At 27.5% G+C, this 20156-nt stretch overlaps 1 protein-coding gene across 4 annotated transcripts in view; it reads right to left on the bottom strand.

Moving 5' to 3' along the window:
- Positions 1-212: 212 nt before the first annotated feature.
- LOC136080484 (uncharacterized) overlaps positions 213-20156 on the bottom strand; it is a 210776-nt gene continuing 190832 nt past the window's right edge. For all 4 annotated transcript variants that reach the window (XM_065797198.1, XM_065797199.1, XM_065797201.1 and 1 more), the window contains 5 exons: positions 12302-12340; positions 6735-7220; positions 6577-6615; positions 5995-6427; positions 213-415 (listed from right to left, as the gene is read on the bottom strand). In XM_065797198.1, the coding sequence (XP_065653270.1) occupies positions 6078-6427; positions 6577-6615; positions 6735-7220; positions 12302-12340 (914 nt within the window). In that variant the 3' untranslated portion in view covers positions 213-415; positions 5995-6077. The remainder of the gene's footprint in view (positions 416-5994; positions 6428-6576; positions 6616-6734; positions 7221-12301; positions 12341-20156) is intronic.

The raw sequence follows: 20156 nt of genomic DNA, 5'->3' as shown, positions 1-20156 counted from the left end.
CAAAAAAATAAATATTTGTGGCTATAGTTTATTTTATGTAATGGTTAACAGATTGTAACTATATTACGTTAACCATTACATTAAATAAACTATAGCCAAAAACATTAATCTATTTTTTCAAAAACGAAGGCAAAAAGGAAAATCAAGTTTAGGGTTAAATACATTTAAATACAGTTTAAATACAGTTTATTTATAATTAAAATAAAAACTTCTTTATGTATGTAACTCTGTTTTTTCAGTTAATTTTTATACAATATTTCAAAGGAATTTTCAATTATAGTATATATAAGTATAGTATAGCATAAATAGTTTATTTTATGAAATATGCTTAATGAATTTTTATAAGTAACAGCTTCTCTACTTCATTCAGCTCCTTCAAAATTTGGAAGTCTGTGATTCAAAATTTTGCTTTTCCCTAAAAAAAAGTTAAAAAAATTGTATGAAGTCAATGATAAATCTTTAAGTTTTACAAAGATAAATGTAAATAATATTTTTTCTTGTTATAATAATCTTAGAAGTTATTTTAACTACAAAGGTTTCTTTTTCTTTATAAATTTATTTTTTTAATACTCCACATAACTCAAAATAGCTACCTAGTCAGTTCAGCAAGATAAAAGCGCAAGAGTAAACTATAATAGCATATTTTTATATTTTATCTAACTAATATATAGGCACTTTTAATTACTTACTTAATTAAAGAGTGATTAAATATAAAAAACGTTTAAAGAAATATAAAAAACTTGAAAAAAATAGTTTTGATCTTTACTAGTGTGATTCTATTTCTGAGTATCTTGAATGTGATCACTCTTCAATACAAATGTTACAAAAAATGTGGTTTTTTATTTTTTTATGGTTATATGTTTAGTTTTCTTTATAAGAGTAAATTACTATCTTAAGTTACAAAACATATTTTTAACTGTAATTATATACATGTTGCACACTTTAGACATACACAATATTATCGAATTGATCAAAACACTAATAAATTATCCTATGCCCAATATAACTTACACTAAATTGCCCCATATCACTTATACTAGTGTTATCGTTTGAATTTAGAAATAGAAGTTATTAAATGCTGATGGCTTATCATGCAGTGCAGTTGAGAAGGGCATACTTTCAAAGAAAGTTTACTTTTTCTATAAAAAAAGCATTTTAAGTATCATCATTTTATATATGCGTGTGTATGCGTGTGATATGTGTTTGTGTGTATTAAATGTATATTTATGTAACTATATATATATATATATATATATATATATATATATATATATATATATATATATATATATATATATATATATATATATATATATATATATATATATATATAAGTATATATATAAACAATTCTAAAATGTGTTCTACAAAATAGAGTGCTCAATGTTCTTAAAAGAACAGAGCAATTATAAATTAGCAGAATATATATATATATATATATATATATATATATATATATATATATATATATATATATATATATATATATATATATATATATATATATATATATATCTTTATAAATTAGAATAAAATCACTTGAGGAAAATTTTTCTCATTTAACACTGTGTTTCATCAATTAAGACTCATCAGAAATCTGATGAGTCTTTTTTGATGAAACACAGTGTTAAATGAGAAAAATTTTCCTTAAGTGATTTTGTTCAAATTTATAAATAAATAAATATATGTTGGCAATATTCTAAAGCGCGCACCTGATCTAAAAGAAGTTGAATGACGTCAAGTGTTTGAAAAGTCGATTATTGGAACTTAATAAACGGTTAAAAAAGTTTAAAAAAAGTATAATTTAGAAAACTTAGCACAATAATATTATAAAAAACATTTTAGCAAATTTTTATTTTTTACATATTCTCAAAAAATTCTGTAAAAACATAAATTTTAACCTTACGTTTGAATAAAGTTATGTAAAAACACGTTTTTAGACGTCGGAATGAGGACAGCTAAATTAGGTTATTTAAAAACGTCATTTGGAATTTCCGTTAAGCACTAGTCCTAAATTCACGACTTTTGGGCGTCTTTATTCTGTCTTCACTACGTCCTAAAAAGACGTCATTTGGCGTTGCCAGTTACAACCACTTCGGAACTACCAATATCCAGAGACTATTATTAACTTGGTATAATTTTTTTTAAATTAAGTTCCCATTTATCCAATCATTTAACAAGAAAAGTATTTTGAAAAGATAGCCTAATTTCTTTTTAGAACTTTACACTTATTACTCCCATATATAAATTATATACAACACTAAAAAAGTTTGAGAATATTGCTTATTGGTTGTTATAGCTAGCTCAGATGATTTGCAACACTCTTAAATTAAAAGCAATTTTAAGCAAGAGTGAATTTAGATATCCTTTGGTAATGTATAATAATAAAGGATCACAAAGCATTGTAGCATAATAAGTTATTAGAAAAAATCTATAACCTGATGTCCACAAGTGTGTTTTGATATAGTAAACTGATTACCAAAAGCAATAACTCTCAACTTACGACACCTTTATGAAAAACTAAGTGTAAAAAGGTAGAAACAAGAAAGATTGCAAACATGCAAGTTCATGTTGTTGTTTATTTCAATTTCAAAAATAAATACATGTTTGTTGATATATAGCTTTTAACCTGAACAAAATACTCGTTATTGTATTCTATAACTAATATAAGACGTGCATCCTTTAATAGCAACTAATGGTAAATAATATTAAATAAAGCAGCAAACTTTAATAAATTTTATATATTTATAATGCAAATAATTTTTTTTACATTATATACTCCAGAAGAAAAAGAAAAAATGTCTGCTCTAATAAATTAGAAAAAAAACCTTAAATAAAATGTATGCATTTTATTTAAGGTATTCATAAAATTTACAAATTTTATGAATAGTTTCATTATGTAATTTTTGGTATAACCAATAAAAACAAGTACTCTTTTTTTTAAATTTCTATGAATATCTCTTTTTTATTAATATAAAAACAGAGATGTATCATGTTTTATTTTGATGTAATATTATTAATTTTTTTGAAAACTTGCTTCTTCAAATGTAAAAGATAATTTTGATGAAGTTATTTTTATTACAACAATTTACCTTTATTTGGTTAAACTTTTTGACTTTAATACTCAGTAAAGTTTTAATGTTCAGTGAAAAAACAAATATCACTTTTTTTGTTAACTTTTCCAATAGATTATTATCCAATTAATTGTTCAAATTATTTCCATTAGATTAATATCCAATTTTCATCCTATATAATTTATATAAAAAAAAATATTGATGTACGCCGAAATTATTGAAAACACATTTTATAATAGCAAAAATATTCATAGCTATTACTATTACAATTTTATTATGTTGTTTTTTTCGATAAATTTATTTTATTTTTTTTATAACTCTTTTTTCATTAAAACGTTTGATTTTAACCACTTTTTCAATTAATACAATACAAAAAACGCCACATTCATTTGCCATAATCCACTTTTATTTATGCCATAATCCACTTTTATTTGGTTAACTTATTTGACTTCAATACTTTTTCTTGCTTGTCAGTGTTTATATGTAACTGTACACAAATTACTATTTTGTAGACAAATATATCACTTCTTTTGTTAAATTTTCAAATATTTTATAACTTTATGTAGCCTGTTAAAATTTTTTTAAATTTTAAAAAAGTTTTTAATGGTTTAACACGATGTTTTATAAAAGTTACGTAATAAAAAAATACATCAGCCTCCTCCAAACTATGGTTGAAACAAAGCATGAAAACAAAATCTCCTCAGAGCTCATATATTGACATGGAACATGTAAGCTAGTTTTGCAATTAGTACAAATTGTCCTTTTTAAAAAACTTTAATTTTCAACTCTTTATAATAAACATGTAAATCAGTTTATAAATAAAGCTCTTCACCAGTAGTCACGTAAAACTGCATATAAACTTTGTATGCAAAAATGCTTCACTATTAGTCTCGTACAACATATAAACTAAGTGTATTTATATAAACTATGTATTTGAGAATGCTTTAAGGCCAAGAGCATATTTTAAGAGAAACACATTTTTTAGATTTTTTCAAATTTACTTCAACACATTTTTTGTTTTCGTTTCTTAAAATTAACAATAGATAAAATCTTCATCACCAAGATAAACTTTATTGAAATTTTTACGAGTGAAAATTTTCTTGTACAAATAGATTTTGATACATTTTAAATACTCTGAAGAGTACTAAAATAAAATGAATTTACTGTGTAGATAGTAATAAATGACTTGTATTGATAAACTTAGTACATCATTACTTTGAAATTTATTTCAAAAATCTGTTTGTTTTGATTTTTAATAATATTTTTCAAAAAAATCGCACTTGCCTCTTTTTCAAAATCAGCGAATCGGATTGCTCATTTTTATGCCTATTCTGAGCCTGTATAGGGTTTCAAAATATGCAGGCCGGCACGAGTGCGAGTGAACTCTAATGAACAAAAACTGTTTCAAATTGTAAAATATTACAACAAATGAAATGAAGACATGACACTGTTAACTGCAATTTGGGAATGTTTTCTCTTTCTACTTATAGAATTTAGAACTTATAGAATGTTTTCTTATTGAATAAGAATGTAGAACATATATATATAAACAAACAAAAACACAATTTAAAAGTTGTATAGAGCACGAAAAAATCAAGTTAATTTCGGAATTCGCTGGTAAAATTTTCGGAAATCAAAACTATACCATGAAAACGAATTGTGGAACTCTCGAATTTCGAATTTCGAGATGCAATCCCTAAGATTATATTTACTATAAAAACTTATTTTGTTTACTGAACTGACAATACAAAATACAATTAATGAGTCTAATTGCTAAGGTAAGTAATACAAGTTAAATTAATTTTTAGTTTACATAAATAAACAATGGTAAATTATTATTTGTAAATAATATAAACTCATTCATTTAAAAATTGTGTGAATACAATGGCAGTATTTAATTTTTAGATTTTTTTAATTAAAAAATGAAGAGAGTGCAAGGAAGTTTATTGTCCTTTGTAAATATCAAAAAAACAAAACTCAATGAAGAAATCCTAAAGAAAACAATAAATTTTGCAGATATTGAACATATACAATCAATTTCAGTTAAAACATCAGCTTCATGTTCATCAGCATCATCTACAATATCATTACAATCATACACAGTACGCAAGAGTTAATTACCAGATTGTTGGACAGAAAAATAAGTGAGTTTTTTCACAGAACAATAAAAATGGTTAGTGGTAAAAGTTGGAAAATTAAGTTGTAAAGACTGTTCAAAAATAAAAACCTTAGGAATAGAAAACAAAAAACATATTCACGTATCAAATGAGTGGATTTCATGTTCAATAATTCCTAATGAAAAAAAAAATAGACTAATAATTGAATCTTATATATCAATACTTTATAAACTTCTTATAAATCACATAATTGCTATTTTTTATTATGAAGCTCAAGAAGCTCATTATGAAGCTCAAGATGTTTCTTTACACCCCAATAAACAATATGTACATAATGTTTAATAATCAAAAACAAAAAAGATTTCTCTTTTAAATGTTTGTATTTATTTAAAGTATTACTGCAAGTATGCAAGTAAAATTAAGTATCTATAAAAAAAAGAATTTTGACATAAGTTTATTACAAAAAGGTTTATGCAGTATTGTTGGCATAGAGTTGATAAATTTACCTATTGTTACAAGTTTCGTCCCTCATACAGTTTGATTGATCAAGCATATAAAAATAGGAGTAATAAGTTTAATACATTCAAAACATATATGAATTAGATATTTACTGTTCCAGAAACTGTATTAATATGTAATGTAAGTTCTGTAATAAGTATTTATAAGTAATGTAAACTCTGCCACAGAAATATATTGCTAAATAAACCTGGTGAAATTCGGTCAAAAATTAAAAAAAAACATTATCAAATTTTTTAAAAAAATCTGCCGTGTTTCTCAATATAGATATAGATTTACAAACTTACCATTTTCAAACTTTATATTTTTAACAAAACCATAATTACTGGAACTGTCTTCGCCAGTAAATATTGTTAAAAAATCCTTATCTTCATTTTTGTATTCTACAGAGGTTATCATATTCTCTTTCAATTTTTATAGATGACCATGTATTTAATGGAAGTTGATCATTTGTTATTTGAAATACTGTTTCTTCTGTTTCTTCATCTTTCAAATATAAAAAACACAGTTTGCCTAATTCCATTTGACAAAAAGAAACCGCGATAAATTTAACGTTTTTAGAATTGATTAAAGTAGCCAGGGTAATAATACGGTTATTTTCTTTCAGATAGATAATTGGTTTTACTTTAAAAGATAATACGAATCGAAATTTTGGGTAGCGAACGGTTGCGATCAAAACTTTTTTTTGCAGCTTTCTTTCTTCGTAATCTTCAATATTATCTATTATATATTCATAAACATACATACATACATACATACATACAAATATATATATATATATATATATATATATATATATATATATATATATATATATATATATATATATATATAATATAGAAAAAAACGTTTAAATTAAAGAAATATACCTTTTGGAAAAGTCGTACGATTGAAGATCTTAGTAGGATCTAATGATAAATAAACGATATATATAGTTTTAAAACATTATTTGTACAGAGTTTGTTGATTGAAAAACTTTTGAGAACAAAAGCAAATTAAAAATTTATTAGGTAAATAAAAAACTTACCTCCATTATAAACCATTAGTTCTTTAATTATGCCGTTATGAGTAGAATACCAAGGATCGGCTGCATACACTTTCATATTTTGAAACGTTTTTGCCTCTGTGTTTTTTCTCTTATATACCTCTGTTTCGTTCACTTTAATTCTGTAAATATAAACATCATTTTCTAAACTTTGTGAGATATTAATTCTTGTCCATGCCTTAAGCGGAAGAGACGTGTTCGTTGTATACTGGCAATTTATTTCTCCGTTTATTGATGAAAATATAGAAAGCCTTCCAGTGCCATCTTTATTAAAAAAAACTGCTGGGCTTCTATCGCCATATTCACCAAAATTGTTACCTTTAGTTACATGAAGAACACTTTCCCACTCATTAGAGTATGACAATGGCTTTATAATAAATGAAACAGTATAATTTGGATAATACGTATCTATTGTTCCAATAACTTTGTTTTGGTTAAGTAGATGTCTTGAAAGTTCAAAAATTTTGTCTAAAAATATTTATTATTTACAATTAAAGTTAAGATGTAAAGCGTGTACACGAAATAAATGTGAAAGAATAAATGTCATTGTTTTCAGTGGTTGTATTAAAGTCTTTTTTAATGTTTTTTATTTTGTTTACGACGAGTTGTGGTTTAAAAAAAAATATGTTAGTTTTTGGATTTAACTTGAAATTAGTTTTGTAAATGACAAAAGAAGAAAACGTAAGAGATAAAATTATGGACAAATAGTTACAAAGTTCTAATAGTAGCTACAATTCGATAGCAAAATCGTCGCAAATACATCCATACATTTAACATTACATACATTTATTATATATATTTATTATATACATTTAACATTACATACATATATTTAACTTGAAATTAGTTTTGTAAATGACAAAAGAAGAAAACGTAAGAGAAAAAATTATGCGCAAATAGTTACAAAGTTTTAATAGTAGCTACAATTCGATAGCAAAATCGTCGCAAATACATCTATACACCGTTAGTCGTATTATTCAACGTTTTTCTTAAACAAAATCAATCAAAAGCAAATCTGATATTGTAAGAAAAGAAAGTTTTAAAGATATAAAACTAGTTAGAAAACTGGTTAACAGTTTAAGAATAAAACAAGCCGTACGCTAAGGGAACGCGCAAAATTTATGGATTTTCTCATAGCTTTGTTGCAAAAGTTTAGAAGCTAACATGGTTTTCATTCTTTTAAAGCACAAAATGTGCCCAACCGTTTTGAAACTCAACAAAAAGTGCAAAAACCCGCGAAAGAAAGTTGTATGAAAATATTATTTTTTAAAATTTCTGTATTATTGAAGACGATGAAACTTATATAAAGTACGATCATCAACAAATTCCTGGTGCTGTTTATTATATTGCCAAATATAGAGGAAAAGCAGATAAGAAATTTAAAAACACAAAACATGACAAATTCGCTAAAAAAAGCTTTGATTTGGTAAGCTATTTGCAGTTGTGGCAAAAATTCAGCACCTTATATTTCTCAGTCCACACTTTCTAGTCAAATATATGTTAAAGAACGTTCACAAAAACGCCTTTTACCTCTCATTAAATCACACAATAACAGACCTGTGTTCTAGCCTGATTTAGCTTTAATTCATTTTTGTAAACTAACTATGGAACGGTATAAAAAGAATAATGTGAAATTTGTGCTTAACGCAGAAAATCCTCGAAACTGCCTAGAATTGAGAGTTATTGAAAAGTACTGGGCTATTATTATAAGAAAAATGAAAAAAACAAAAAGGCTTTGCAGAAACATTAAAGATATTAAAATATCTTTTAAAAAAGCATCAAATAGTTTTGATTCTTATTCTGTGCGCAAGCTTTCGGGTGCCACTATAATGCAAAAGCTCGAAGTTTTATTAGATTCCCGCAGGATTATTTAATTTTTTTTTAATGTTTGATATCTTATCTTTTATCAAAATTATTACTTGGTTCAAAAAAAAAATTGAGGAGTGCTTTTTTTAGATGTTTTTCTACTTTCACATTTATTTCGTGTACACGCTTTATAAAGATATAAAGTTTTAGTGTATTTATTTGATTACGCTAGGTAACTGTTCCTGGGTTAAAAGTGTGTTTTCCTAACCCTTTAGGTCTAGAACAGAAAAGAAAGTGCTGTTGTTCCAAAAAAACTTTGCTTCTGTGAGTGATCTGTGAGTGATTTTACCAATGAAATCTAGAAAACCGCGTGTGTTCGTCGAAAGTTTTCCTGTATTGCTAAAGTTGTGCAGATGTTTCTACAGTTTTTCTAAACACTCAAGAACTTTCAATAAAATTCCAGTACATTCAAGTCAATCGCATAACTTTTTAGAACGATTTTGAACGTTCTAAGCGAGTAGAAAAGCATAGGTATCTAGAATCAAGATTTTAGTTCGTATTATTGCAAACTAAAATGATAACTTTGTTAAAGTGAAGTTTTTTTATTTGATATGCCATCAAGAGGTTGTTTTTATTCAGCTGATTCAATCTGCTATGTGTGTCGACAATTCATAAAAAACAGAGCAAAAATGTATTCCGTGAAAACATGTAAAGTGCGTCGTATGATGTGCGAGGCCTTCAGGGCATACTTCAGCGTACTGGTCAAGAGCGAACCAAGACAAATCAAGAGCCCATCATTTCACATGCAAATATTGCAAAAAAATACTTGAAGGTAAATGAAACAGTTGCTTCTTGCTTAAATGTGTTTTAATTTACTCTCATAACATTTCAATGTTTTAAATCTAGTTCATTTCAAGAAGTTGTAATTTATAAAATTTGTCATAAGCCGCTAACTGTTCCTTAAACGAAAACGTTCCATCTGTTCTCAAATTATTATAATTCGTATGCATCATTCGGTGCTATGTCACAACAGACAACTCAAGCAACTGCTACTTCTGCATAGTGAACCAGAAAAATTGTCGCACCGATAAAAATGCTCCAATCATTTTTTATCCAGACATATCTTCATCCATCGCCCCAGTACCGCATATCACCAATCTGATTATATCAATTCCTTTTAGGCAGCATCGACCATCTTCAGGAGACAGCAGCAAGTCAGATAGCAAGCAAGATACTAGATATAAGCAATAAGTTTTCGCAAATTAATTTGAGGATAGATGGGATAGTCTTACTTTTCTAATTAGGGACCTCGGGCTTAAAAAATCGAATGCTTAGTTTTTGATATCCAGGCTCAAACAGAGAAACTTGGTTAATGATAACGTACAAGTCAAGGATCCGAGGAAGCGGTATTAAAGATTCTCCAACTTCTTCAGTCACCGTTATGAACTGTGCTTCTGCAACATTGTTACCGGTCTATTTCTGGCTATAGATATTTTATACAATCCCATACAATTGCATTTTTATTTATATACAGTTCATTTCTCAGCCTAAAAGTCGTTTTGCTTCTTAATAGAAACAGTAACCCGTCTCTCCCGATGACCGATTTTACACACCTCAAAGAGGACTACACCAGTGTCAAAATGTTATACTTTAATGCATTCAGCATGTAGCGGATTTCATTAAAGACGGCAACGGATGGGAGGTCTTCGGTGACTTCATATTGGTATCATTCCTCATGGGTCTACAAAGTGGTTTCACAAAATTTCCTTGTTTTTTCTGTCTCTGGGACAGCCATGATACTAAGGCCTATTTTTGCACAAACGACTGGCCACAAGGGACCGAATTTTCTGTTGGAAAGAGCAACGTGAAGTGGGAGCAGTTGATAGAATTTCATAAAGTGTTTATGCTATTACTGTACATCAAGTTGGGCCTCATTAAGCAATTTGTCATTGCTTTGATATTTTTGCGAAATCCTGAATTGTCAGGATTTCGCAAAAACATAAAAGGATTACGCAAAGCTGTTGAACAGGTTCAGAGAGAGCGGCTTAAAGCAGTTTCGTTGCAGTTGTTCACGGCTTCCTAAGAATTCACAGCTGAAAACTTAGTGGAATTGGTCCAGGCTCTCATAAAAAATTAGGCTAAAATGGGATGCAGAATGTCTCTGAAAGTGCATATCTTTGATATGCATCTCGACAAATTCAAGGAGAACAAGGGCGCTTTCTCCAAGAAAAAAGGTGAGCGCTTTCATTACGTTATATTGAACTTTGAACGTGCTTACAAAGGACAGGTTAACTAAAACATTATGGGGGATTACATTTGGAGGTTACTTCGAGAGAGTAATTTACAGTACAATCGTAAATCAAGAAAATCTAAACATTTATAAAACATAGATATTTAAAAAAAAACATTTTATAAGTTATGCACGTGTTCTTGATGTTTACTTTTTGGTTTTATATGAATTCTTGATTATAACGATTTTATTGCAGCATTTCCAACTAAGTTTATATTGTATTTTTTGCTTAAATGTTAAATAAGGACACTTTTGAGACTTTTAAGTTTTGACTGATTGTCAAGAATTTGAAAACTAGCGGAATAAAAAGGGTTAATAAAGACCTGGTATGTTATAATCTGGGGGTATAGTTCACTACTCATTTACGATGGTTTAATGTACGTTCTTTCCAAAAAATTTAGTTATTTAATTTTTTGCCGGACATTAATTAGCGTAACCTAGTTGCCCAAACAGTTTACTAAAAATCCTCATATTGAACACAGAATTTCCAAGAATCCTCTTTTTAACACAATTCAGTCAATCAAGTGGAGTTTAAAACCATCTCAAGCAATATATGGGAGAAATGGAAATCGAAGTAGATTATTTTTTTTAATGTACAGACAATTTGAATAACATCTTCTGCCTTCAATGTCGACTTGATGAAAAAATAAAATTGAGCAAGTAGCTTCATGGATTTAAAAACTTTACCAACCAACCAGCACATTTTTTCTTTCAGCTGCCAAGTAGAGACTTAAAAAGATCCTCCATATTTGAAATTTGCCAATTATAGTTGCAAACTTGCAAACTGAAACGCTAAATGTACAAATTTGCCAACTCAAATGCATACAAACAGCTGTGACAAGGGGTGGGGCACCCCTTACACTCTGCGTTCGGGACGGCCCAGTCCTCATCTAAAAAATTGTTCTTGCAGCAAATTTTATATATGATTGTTATGATAAATGCAAAGGCAGTTTAATATTCCAATTTGGTCTACAGAGTTTCACTGCTACATTGTTTAGGTGAGAATAAAAAAAATACTTGTGTCAATTCAATTCCCGATACATTTTAAAAAAAATTTTAGGAAGTATTTTTTTGCCATTTACTCTGAAGTTTAGGTGTTTAATAATTTTAGATAGTAATGATGTGAAAATGATGCGCAGCCATTAAAGTATATTCAATAAATCATGACTAACATTTTGTTAGATTTATTAAATAATTTGCTAAGAGTATGTTGGTGTCGTCAGCAAAATGGTTAGCTGTAACGTAGATTCAACAAATCATAATTAACATTTTTATTAATTTATATATAGTTTAATTGTTAAAAGTAAGTTAGTTTCGTCAGCAAAATGGCTAGCTACTGAAAATATTTAGAGAGATATAAGGATCATTTATAAAAATAAGAAATATTGTATATATGTATACATCCATACACACATACAAACATACATAATTATTTTTATAAGTAATTATTTACCTGTCGGATTTATATTATGCACAATGTTTGTCAATGAACCTAAATATCATTAAAAAAAATTACTTTACAAGTAAAGTAGTATATACATTAAAACATATTTATAAAGTAAAACAGGGTTAAATGAAAATCCCAGCAAACTCTTCATGCATGGTTCATGAATGGTTTTAATTAGATTATGATCGGCACCACTGCTTTAATGATGCAAGTGATTACCAATGATTTTTCAAGTTCGTTTTACGACTCGCAGCACTGTGCCAACTTTGGCAATCTTGCCAATCTTTAACCAATAATAAATCATATTTGTTACAAAAAAAAGTACACAGTTGCGCACGCGCAGTTTTTTTTTATAAACACCTAAGTTTTCTAAATAAGTCAACTTCCTTGTAATTTGCACGGTTTAACTTTAGATTATCTATATAAGTTATTGCAAAACTTAAAAGTGTTTGCAGTGTTAGTAGTAACCTTTCGAGCGTGTTTGACACAGAACTCGTGGCAACCATCGCAACAGAGGTAATTACGAGAAAGAGGCATATTAATTTTTTTTAATAAGAAAATATGAAGCAAAAAATGTAAGTATATGTCTGAATTACGCAAACTTCACATTATGTAATGTTCAACGTATTTAAACGTTTGTCAAGTTTTGCAGTTTTACTTTCTGTTGAAAATTGAAATTTGGCAACAACTCTTTAATTTTGATCTTTTTTGTTAAGTCTTTTATTTATACCATATTTTTGAAATTTTCAGCAGTCAGCATGCCGACGTGGCAGAGTAATTAATGTCTAGCAAATAAATATTTTTCATCTTTTAATTTTCATGTATAAAGTTAATAAAAGAACAACACTAAGCATTTTTAATTCGTTAATCAAAATAAATAAACATAGATACTTAACCAGATACTCAAATAACACCTATATTCAGCCCAAAAGTTTTTATGCTACAACTGAGTTTTCATTATCCATTAGACGACCAAAAGTATGGAATAAAATTCTATCTAATAAATTTAAAACTCTTGAAACTCTTGACGAATTTAAAGTAAAATTGAAGCAAATGCTCCTAGTTAGTGATGGAATGCTTGACTTTTTCGGGTGACACAGATAACTTTTTTCAATTTAGTTTAAAGTTTATCTTTGTCAACCCTTTTATGGATATTGGTTGAAGCATGCTTAAATACATATAACTATATATATATATTTTATAATTGGAAAGGTTCAATTTCTTTTCAATTCAGTGTTTTATTAATAATTTTAGCATTTAATCTTAATTAATTAAAAAAAAATATATATAAAAGTTGTTAAAAACCTTTTTTTTTAATTTTTTATTTTTCCATTGCAAGTTTAACTTTGTGCAAGTTTATAATAATCTTTATTTACTTATTTATTTAATATTTATTTCTAAGATTTGTTATTTTGCTTTTTATTGATTATTTTATTACTCTAAAAAATTATTTTTTTTTTAAGTTTTGAAATTCTTTATGACCTGTAACTTTTTGTTTTTGTTTTATCTTTTTAAAAATAATGTCTTATGTCTTATATATATTGGTAACATTTATATACTCTATACGAAATTATTAATTTTTTACGAAATCAATCTCGGGGCTTGGCGATAAGACAAATTGTGTCTTCTTCTTGCCCCAGCCATCTGTAAATTGGAAATATTTGTTATATTTATATTTTTATACGGCAAAAAACTAGAGAAAAAAAAAATGTAAAGATGTTATACACTATAAAAAACAAAAAGATTTTCAAAAAAGCTAACAACTCTTAAAACATTAAAACATCGCGAGAAACTTGTTAGGTATGTTTCATGATCGAGATACTAATGTTATTAATGTGCTCAGGTCATTTGTCATATTAAGCTGCGGGTTGTCTGAAAAATCATTATAATTTGAATCTTAATAAAGAATAAATTAAATCAGACAGTCCTGTTACTCCAGAAAGTGATGCTGCGGAGGCAAAAAAAACAACGATAGCTAGAAGAATCTTTAAATTTTTTACAACAAAACGTAATTTCAACAATATTTATCGGTTTGCTATATATATATTATATATATATATATATATATATATATATATATACATATATATATATATATATATATATATATATAATATATATATATATATATATATATATATATATATATATATATATTAGTAGAAAATCACTTAACAAAATTTTTTTCCATTTAACACTGTGTTTCATCAACAAAGATTCATTAGAAGTTAAATGGAGAAAATTTTTGTTAAGTGATTTTCTACTAATATATAATTGCTCTGTTCTTTTAAGAACATTGAGCACTCTATTGTGTAGAATACTTTTTAAAGTTGTTTAAATATATATATATATATATATATATATATATAAATTAGTAAAAAACATTTATCTAACTTCTATTTGAAGTTTCACCATTACTGGATCATCAGGAAGAGTTCTCAACTATTCCTGATGATCCAGCAATGGTGAAACTTCAAGTAGAAGATACAAGTGTTTTTTACTACTTTATTATTGCTCTGTTATTTAAGAACATTGAGCACTCTGTTTGTAAAATACACTAACATAATTTACACACACATATAATATATATATATATATATATATATATATATATATATATATATATATATATATATATGAATATATATATATATATATATATATATATATATATATATATATATATATATATATATATATATATATATATATATATATATGTATACATATATATTAAAGTTATTTCAAATAGATTGTGTTATGAGGCGGATTAAAACCCACACAAAACGGCTGCGATAACAGCGCGTTAACCCACTGATCTATAAAATATATGCATGTTATGCGCAGAGGTGATTCTACAAATAAAATAAGGGAGAGGGAGTTAAAACTTAAAAAGTACCGACTGTGTCTCAAAAAGTCCTCAAAATAAAAATTTGTCTTTGTAAATTGTGCCATATAGCCGACTAAATTCGTCAAAAAACCGACTATAACTTAAAAATCACTTTTTTTGGGAGTGGAGGGGGTGATGGGGGCAGGAATTAAAGCCCTTTCCTTAAAACCCGCTCCATCCCCTAAAATTGCCTCTGGATATGGGTCTCTTGATAGCTAAATTTACGTCATCTTCTTCAAGACTATATATAGTAATTATAATGTTATAACTTTAAAACTACTTATTTATTAGTATTGAAATAAATAAACTTTCATCCATGAAATGATTTATCTGTCCCATTTTATACATCACTTGGTGCAATTGTATGCACAATAATTAAAATAAATGCAAAAGCAAACTTTACTTTTAAAATATTTTTGCCACAAACTGACGTCACTGCGAAAATTTTTTTGGCTTTACTTTTAGATTAGCGTTTTAGACGAATTTCTTTTTTAATTGTCTAAAGTTTTCTTAGTTCTGCTATTTTTTAAGCGTTACTTACAAACGTCTGTAAATGCAAACGTCTCTATCATATCAGTTTGCAGGCAGTATATGGAACAATCGTATAATAAATCTATAAAATATATTTTGTTTTAACAACTAGAAATCTTTTTTGCTATATTAATATTTTTTGCTATAAATATAAGCAAGATTCAAAAAATTTTAAAATTAATTAGGCAAGGGGAGGTCTTAAAACCCCCAAACAACTATGATGACAACGCGCGAAACCACTGAGCTATTAATGATATTTGTTTAGGAGAAAAACAAATTTAAATATAAATCTCTTATAAGCTCTACTTAAAAAATAAAAATAAAATGATGACAAAAAGTAATAATAAATACAATTACGATCATTATAATATTTTTTATTATTATTAAATAATGTTATTTTATAATATTTTTATGGTAAATTATATTTATTAGGTAATATCGTAACATAAACAAACTAAATGCATTTAAATTGTGTATATTTAGTTAAGATGTTTTTTAAAGAACTGCTCAATTAGAAAGCATATAAAGAATATACATGTTCTTCTACGTTTAAAAATAACTTACAGCAGGCTCCAAATTTATTAAATGATTTTGTCGATCACTGCGCATCATTGTATGGTGAAAATAACATCGTTCATAATGTCCATACTTTACAAATTTATCTACCATACAAGGAGATTTTGTTGTTGGTCTTGACAATGTTTTAGAGTGTATTTTTAAGAATTATTTGAATTTTTACATTAATTAAAAAAAAAACTAAAACAAGCTGGTGATCAAAATTTAGTGTGACGTCATATTATATAAAGTCTTTAAATAATTTTTTCATTAAAAAAAATCACTAAAATAGGCTTCTTTTATAAACATTAAACACTCAAAACGATTTTCAATTATGGTTAAAGACAATTGTAATCATTTTATTCATTATCAAAGATAATCATGCTTAAAGATTTAACAATTTTCTGACGTGTTGACTCTTGAAACTGAAGAAAGAAACAGTTTTATTAAAATTTGGTCAAATTTTGCAACAATGCGAAATATGATAAAGAAACATAATGGTAAAATAAACTGTTGAATAATAAAAATGCAAAACCGTTTTTGATTTTTTTACATCCAATATCTTAATCCTATTATTTTTAATGTTTTCGAACTTCCTTTTAACTAATACAAAGCAGATACACCAAAAATATTATGGAAGTTTGTTTGGTTACAGTATATGTATATGTGTGTATGTTAGAGGTGCGCAAAACTCAAAGTCTCGAGTTGGGGTTTGAGTTTATTCAGTAATCAACTCAAATCGAATATGTTTAGTTAATCAAATATAATTCGAACTTTGAACCTCAAGTTCTATGTTTAAAAAGTTGCGGTAAAATCGTATTAAAACGCTTCAAAAAGTCACTGTAAAATAAATCAAAATGCTTTAACATAGAGGACGAGAGAATAAGGCGTTATATGGAATTATTTTAATAGGCGTAAAACTAACGATACTATTTTTGGCTTTTGCAAATTGGAAAATACAGTCAAAAAATATCTTGTCCTACTTCATCTACTAATGGCTCATTTATTCACAATCAGCAGAGTGTGATAAAAAGGCACATGAAGCAAATATAGTGAAAAAAGAAGAAAATAAAGCTGACAAACAACTGTCAGTAGTATCACAGATCTGTGGGCTAAGAAAACAGCATGAAAGTCTGATCAGGAAAAAGGCAAAGAAGGAACACGAGCTATTGGACGCATGTTGGACTCCGATGACCTGCCGTACGATTTCGTTGAGGGACAGGATTTTCAGGCACTTATGAAACTGGTTGTTCTCAGTATCAGAAACTCGAACACGAATTCGAACTCGATCAAATTTTTTTAAATCTTGATCGAACTCGATCGAAGATAAAAAACCCAATCTTGCGCAGCTCTAGTCTCTGTATGTCTGTCTGTCAGTCTGTCTGTCTGTCTGTCTGTCTGTCTGTCTGTCAGTCTGTCTGTATGAATGTATGTATGAATGTATGTATGTACGTATGTATATATTTATGCATGTATATATGTATGTATGCATGTATGCATATGCAGTGGCGTTGTATGGTTTTTAAATGTTTGAAATAACCAAATTTTTGAAAAAAAGGAATATACCTAATTTTTTCACTTTCTTAAGTGTGGTAAAAATATTCTTTACAAAAAAAAAAATTACTGTGATAGGAGCATGGGAACAAGAAACCCTAAAATCTCAACTTCCTTTCCACCAACCTTAAACGTGATGGAAATGAGTTGCATTCTTTATGTTTTCATAAATGTAAACTAATTATGTACTCATCGACAGATTTCAAATTTTGTTTTTAAATTATTCAGTGTTCAGTTTTATAACCATGTAAATAATAACCCCACTCCCTCAATTTGAGGGGGCCACAAACTTTAAAATAGATAGTTAAATATGTATAACCACTTTAAGTCTATATTATCATTAGTTTTTGACTTGTTAGCGAGGTTGTCACAAAATCGTCATAATTTTTAAGCCGCCCCAGAAATACTTACTTAGGTAGCAAACAATATTAGCGTAACATTGGCGCAATGTTGGGTATCTTGACCAATCTTAGCCAAGATATCTGATATAGTACCAATATTTTCAAGCAATAACATGCCAATATTGCCTTATCAATATTGGCAAACAATATTGGTCACTAATAGCATTTCAATATTACCCCATTATTGTTTTACTAATATTGAAATGCCAATAATGGCGCAATATTAACATGCCAATATTGACGAATATAGTTATTTTTTTTTGTAGTTATTTAGGTGCTTCCAGAAGTCCTTACGGTCTTGTCACAGAACACCGCTGGAGAGCATTTAACGGGAAGTTCATGCCTCCTTCCGTACCAATGTCACTTTTTGGGGTGAACACTAACCACCTTCTAAAAAATGAAGCGTTGATTTGATGTTGATCAACGTTGATTTTGCGTTGGCATTAGCGATCAACGGCGATCAACCATAAATGGATGTTGTAACAACAGCAATGTTATCAACAGCAAATCAACGTTTATTTACAAACACTGAGCGTTCGTTGATTTACTGTTGACAAAAAACAAATTTATCGAGCCGTTTACTAACTGTAATATGATGAGCATTTTCTACTGGGATTTTTTTGTTATTTTTGGTGGTTATAAAACGTTTGTTCAAATTTTAATTGTATTATGCGGTAGAAATGAATATAAACTTTATTGAAAAACATATATTTTATTAAGTAATTATTTTTTCAGTTCTTGAATAAAGATTATCCTAATGAAATTAGGGTAGTTCTTTAACTATTTGAGGATAATAGAACATCTTAATATAAATATTTTAACAATTTAACATGAAAAAGTCACAACTTAGCAGCAATTTGGCTTATTAATGCTTATTATAATAAGATTACTATTATCATAGCAAATTATTAATGGCTGCAAGTATTTGCCTGATAATTTCTGACTGCAAACTTAAATCATATAGTACAAAATGCAATTTAAATTGATTTTTTCTGTATAAGAATAATAATGCCTTTATTTTTTTTTCTTTTGTGTTGTAATAAAATAAAGATAATAATGCCTAAATATGACAGAAGCCTATATATGAGAGAATTTATGAAAGAAAAATGAAATATTGAAAAAAGAATAATATATCTTCTTGAAGAGTGCAACATTGTTGGTATAGGGAATTGCGTTCATCTAGATTTAGACATTCAAAAGATTTTTGAAGTTTCTGAAGATGTGCACAGTGATATATTGATGTTTTCAACTACTTCGCCAGAAAATAAATTTTGTTTAAGTAAAGTTGAATCTAATTATTGTGATGTTGACGACATTGCATTTAAAAATAGTTTGTACAGTAGTATTGATACTCTAACTTCAGTTAGACTAATGTTCTATATGTCAGTGGAGGCGATTATGTATATCTTGAAGTTAAAAGTGCAATTGATTATTACATATCAACAGTCGGAAATAAGGAAAAGCTTGATCTAATTGTAAGTATTGATGGTGCACCTATGTACAATAGTAAAAAGACTTCCATTTGGCCTATACTAGTTACAATTAACAGAAAAGGATCCTATGCTGTTGCAATTTGGCATGGTCAGGGAAAACCAAACAATTTGGATGAGTACTTTGAAGATTTTATTCTTGAAATGAAAAAATTGCAAACTAATGTGTATAAACAGCTGCTGGTGACTATTAAAGCTTTTGTTTGTGATGCGTCTGCAAGAGCATTTGTTAAATGCATTATAGGGCATAGTGGCTATCATAGCTGTGAAAGATGTATGGCAGTTGGCACACAAAAACATGGTGTAAGATTATTGGAAACGACTACTTTACTTTGTACTGACATGGCTTTTAAAAATAATTTTTATAAAGAAGGTCACCAACTTGAGAGTCTTTCTCCAATTGTTCAGTTAAATTTCCCAATGGTAACTGGATTCCCATT

Source organism: Hydra vulgaris, chromosome 05 (assembly GCF_038396675.1).
Source record: "Hydra vulgaris chromosome 05, alternate assembly HydraT2T_AEP".
In the NCBI taxonomy this organism is placed as follows: Eukaryota; Metazoa; Cnidaria; class Hydrozoa; order Anthoathecata; family Hydridae; genus Hydra; species Hydra vulgaris.
This window is presented reverse-complemented; position numbering and strand designations above follow the sequence as displayed.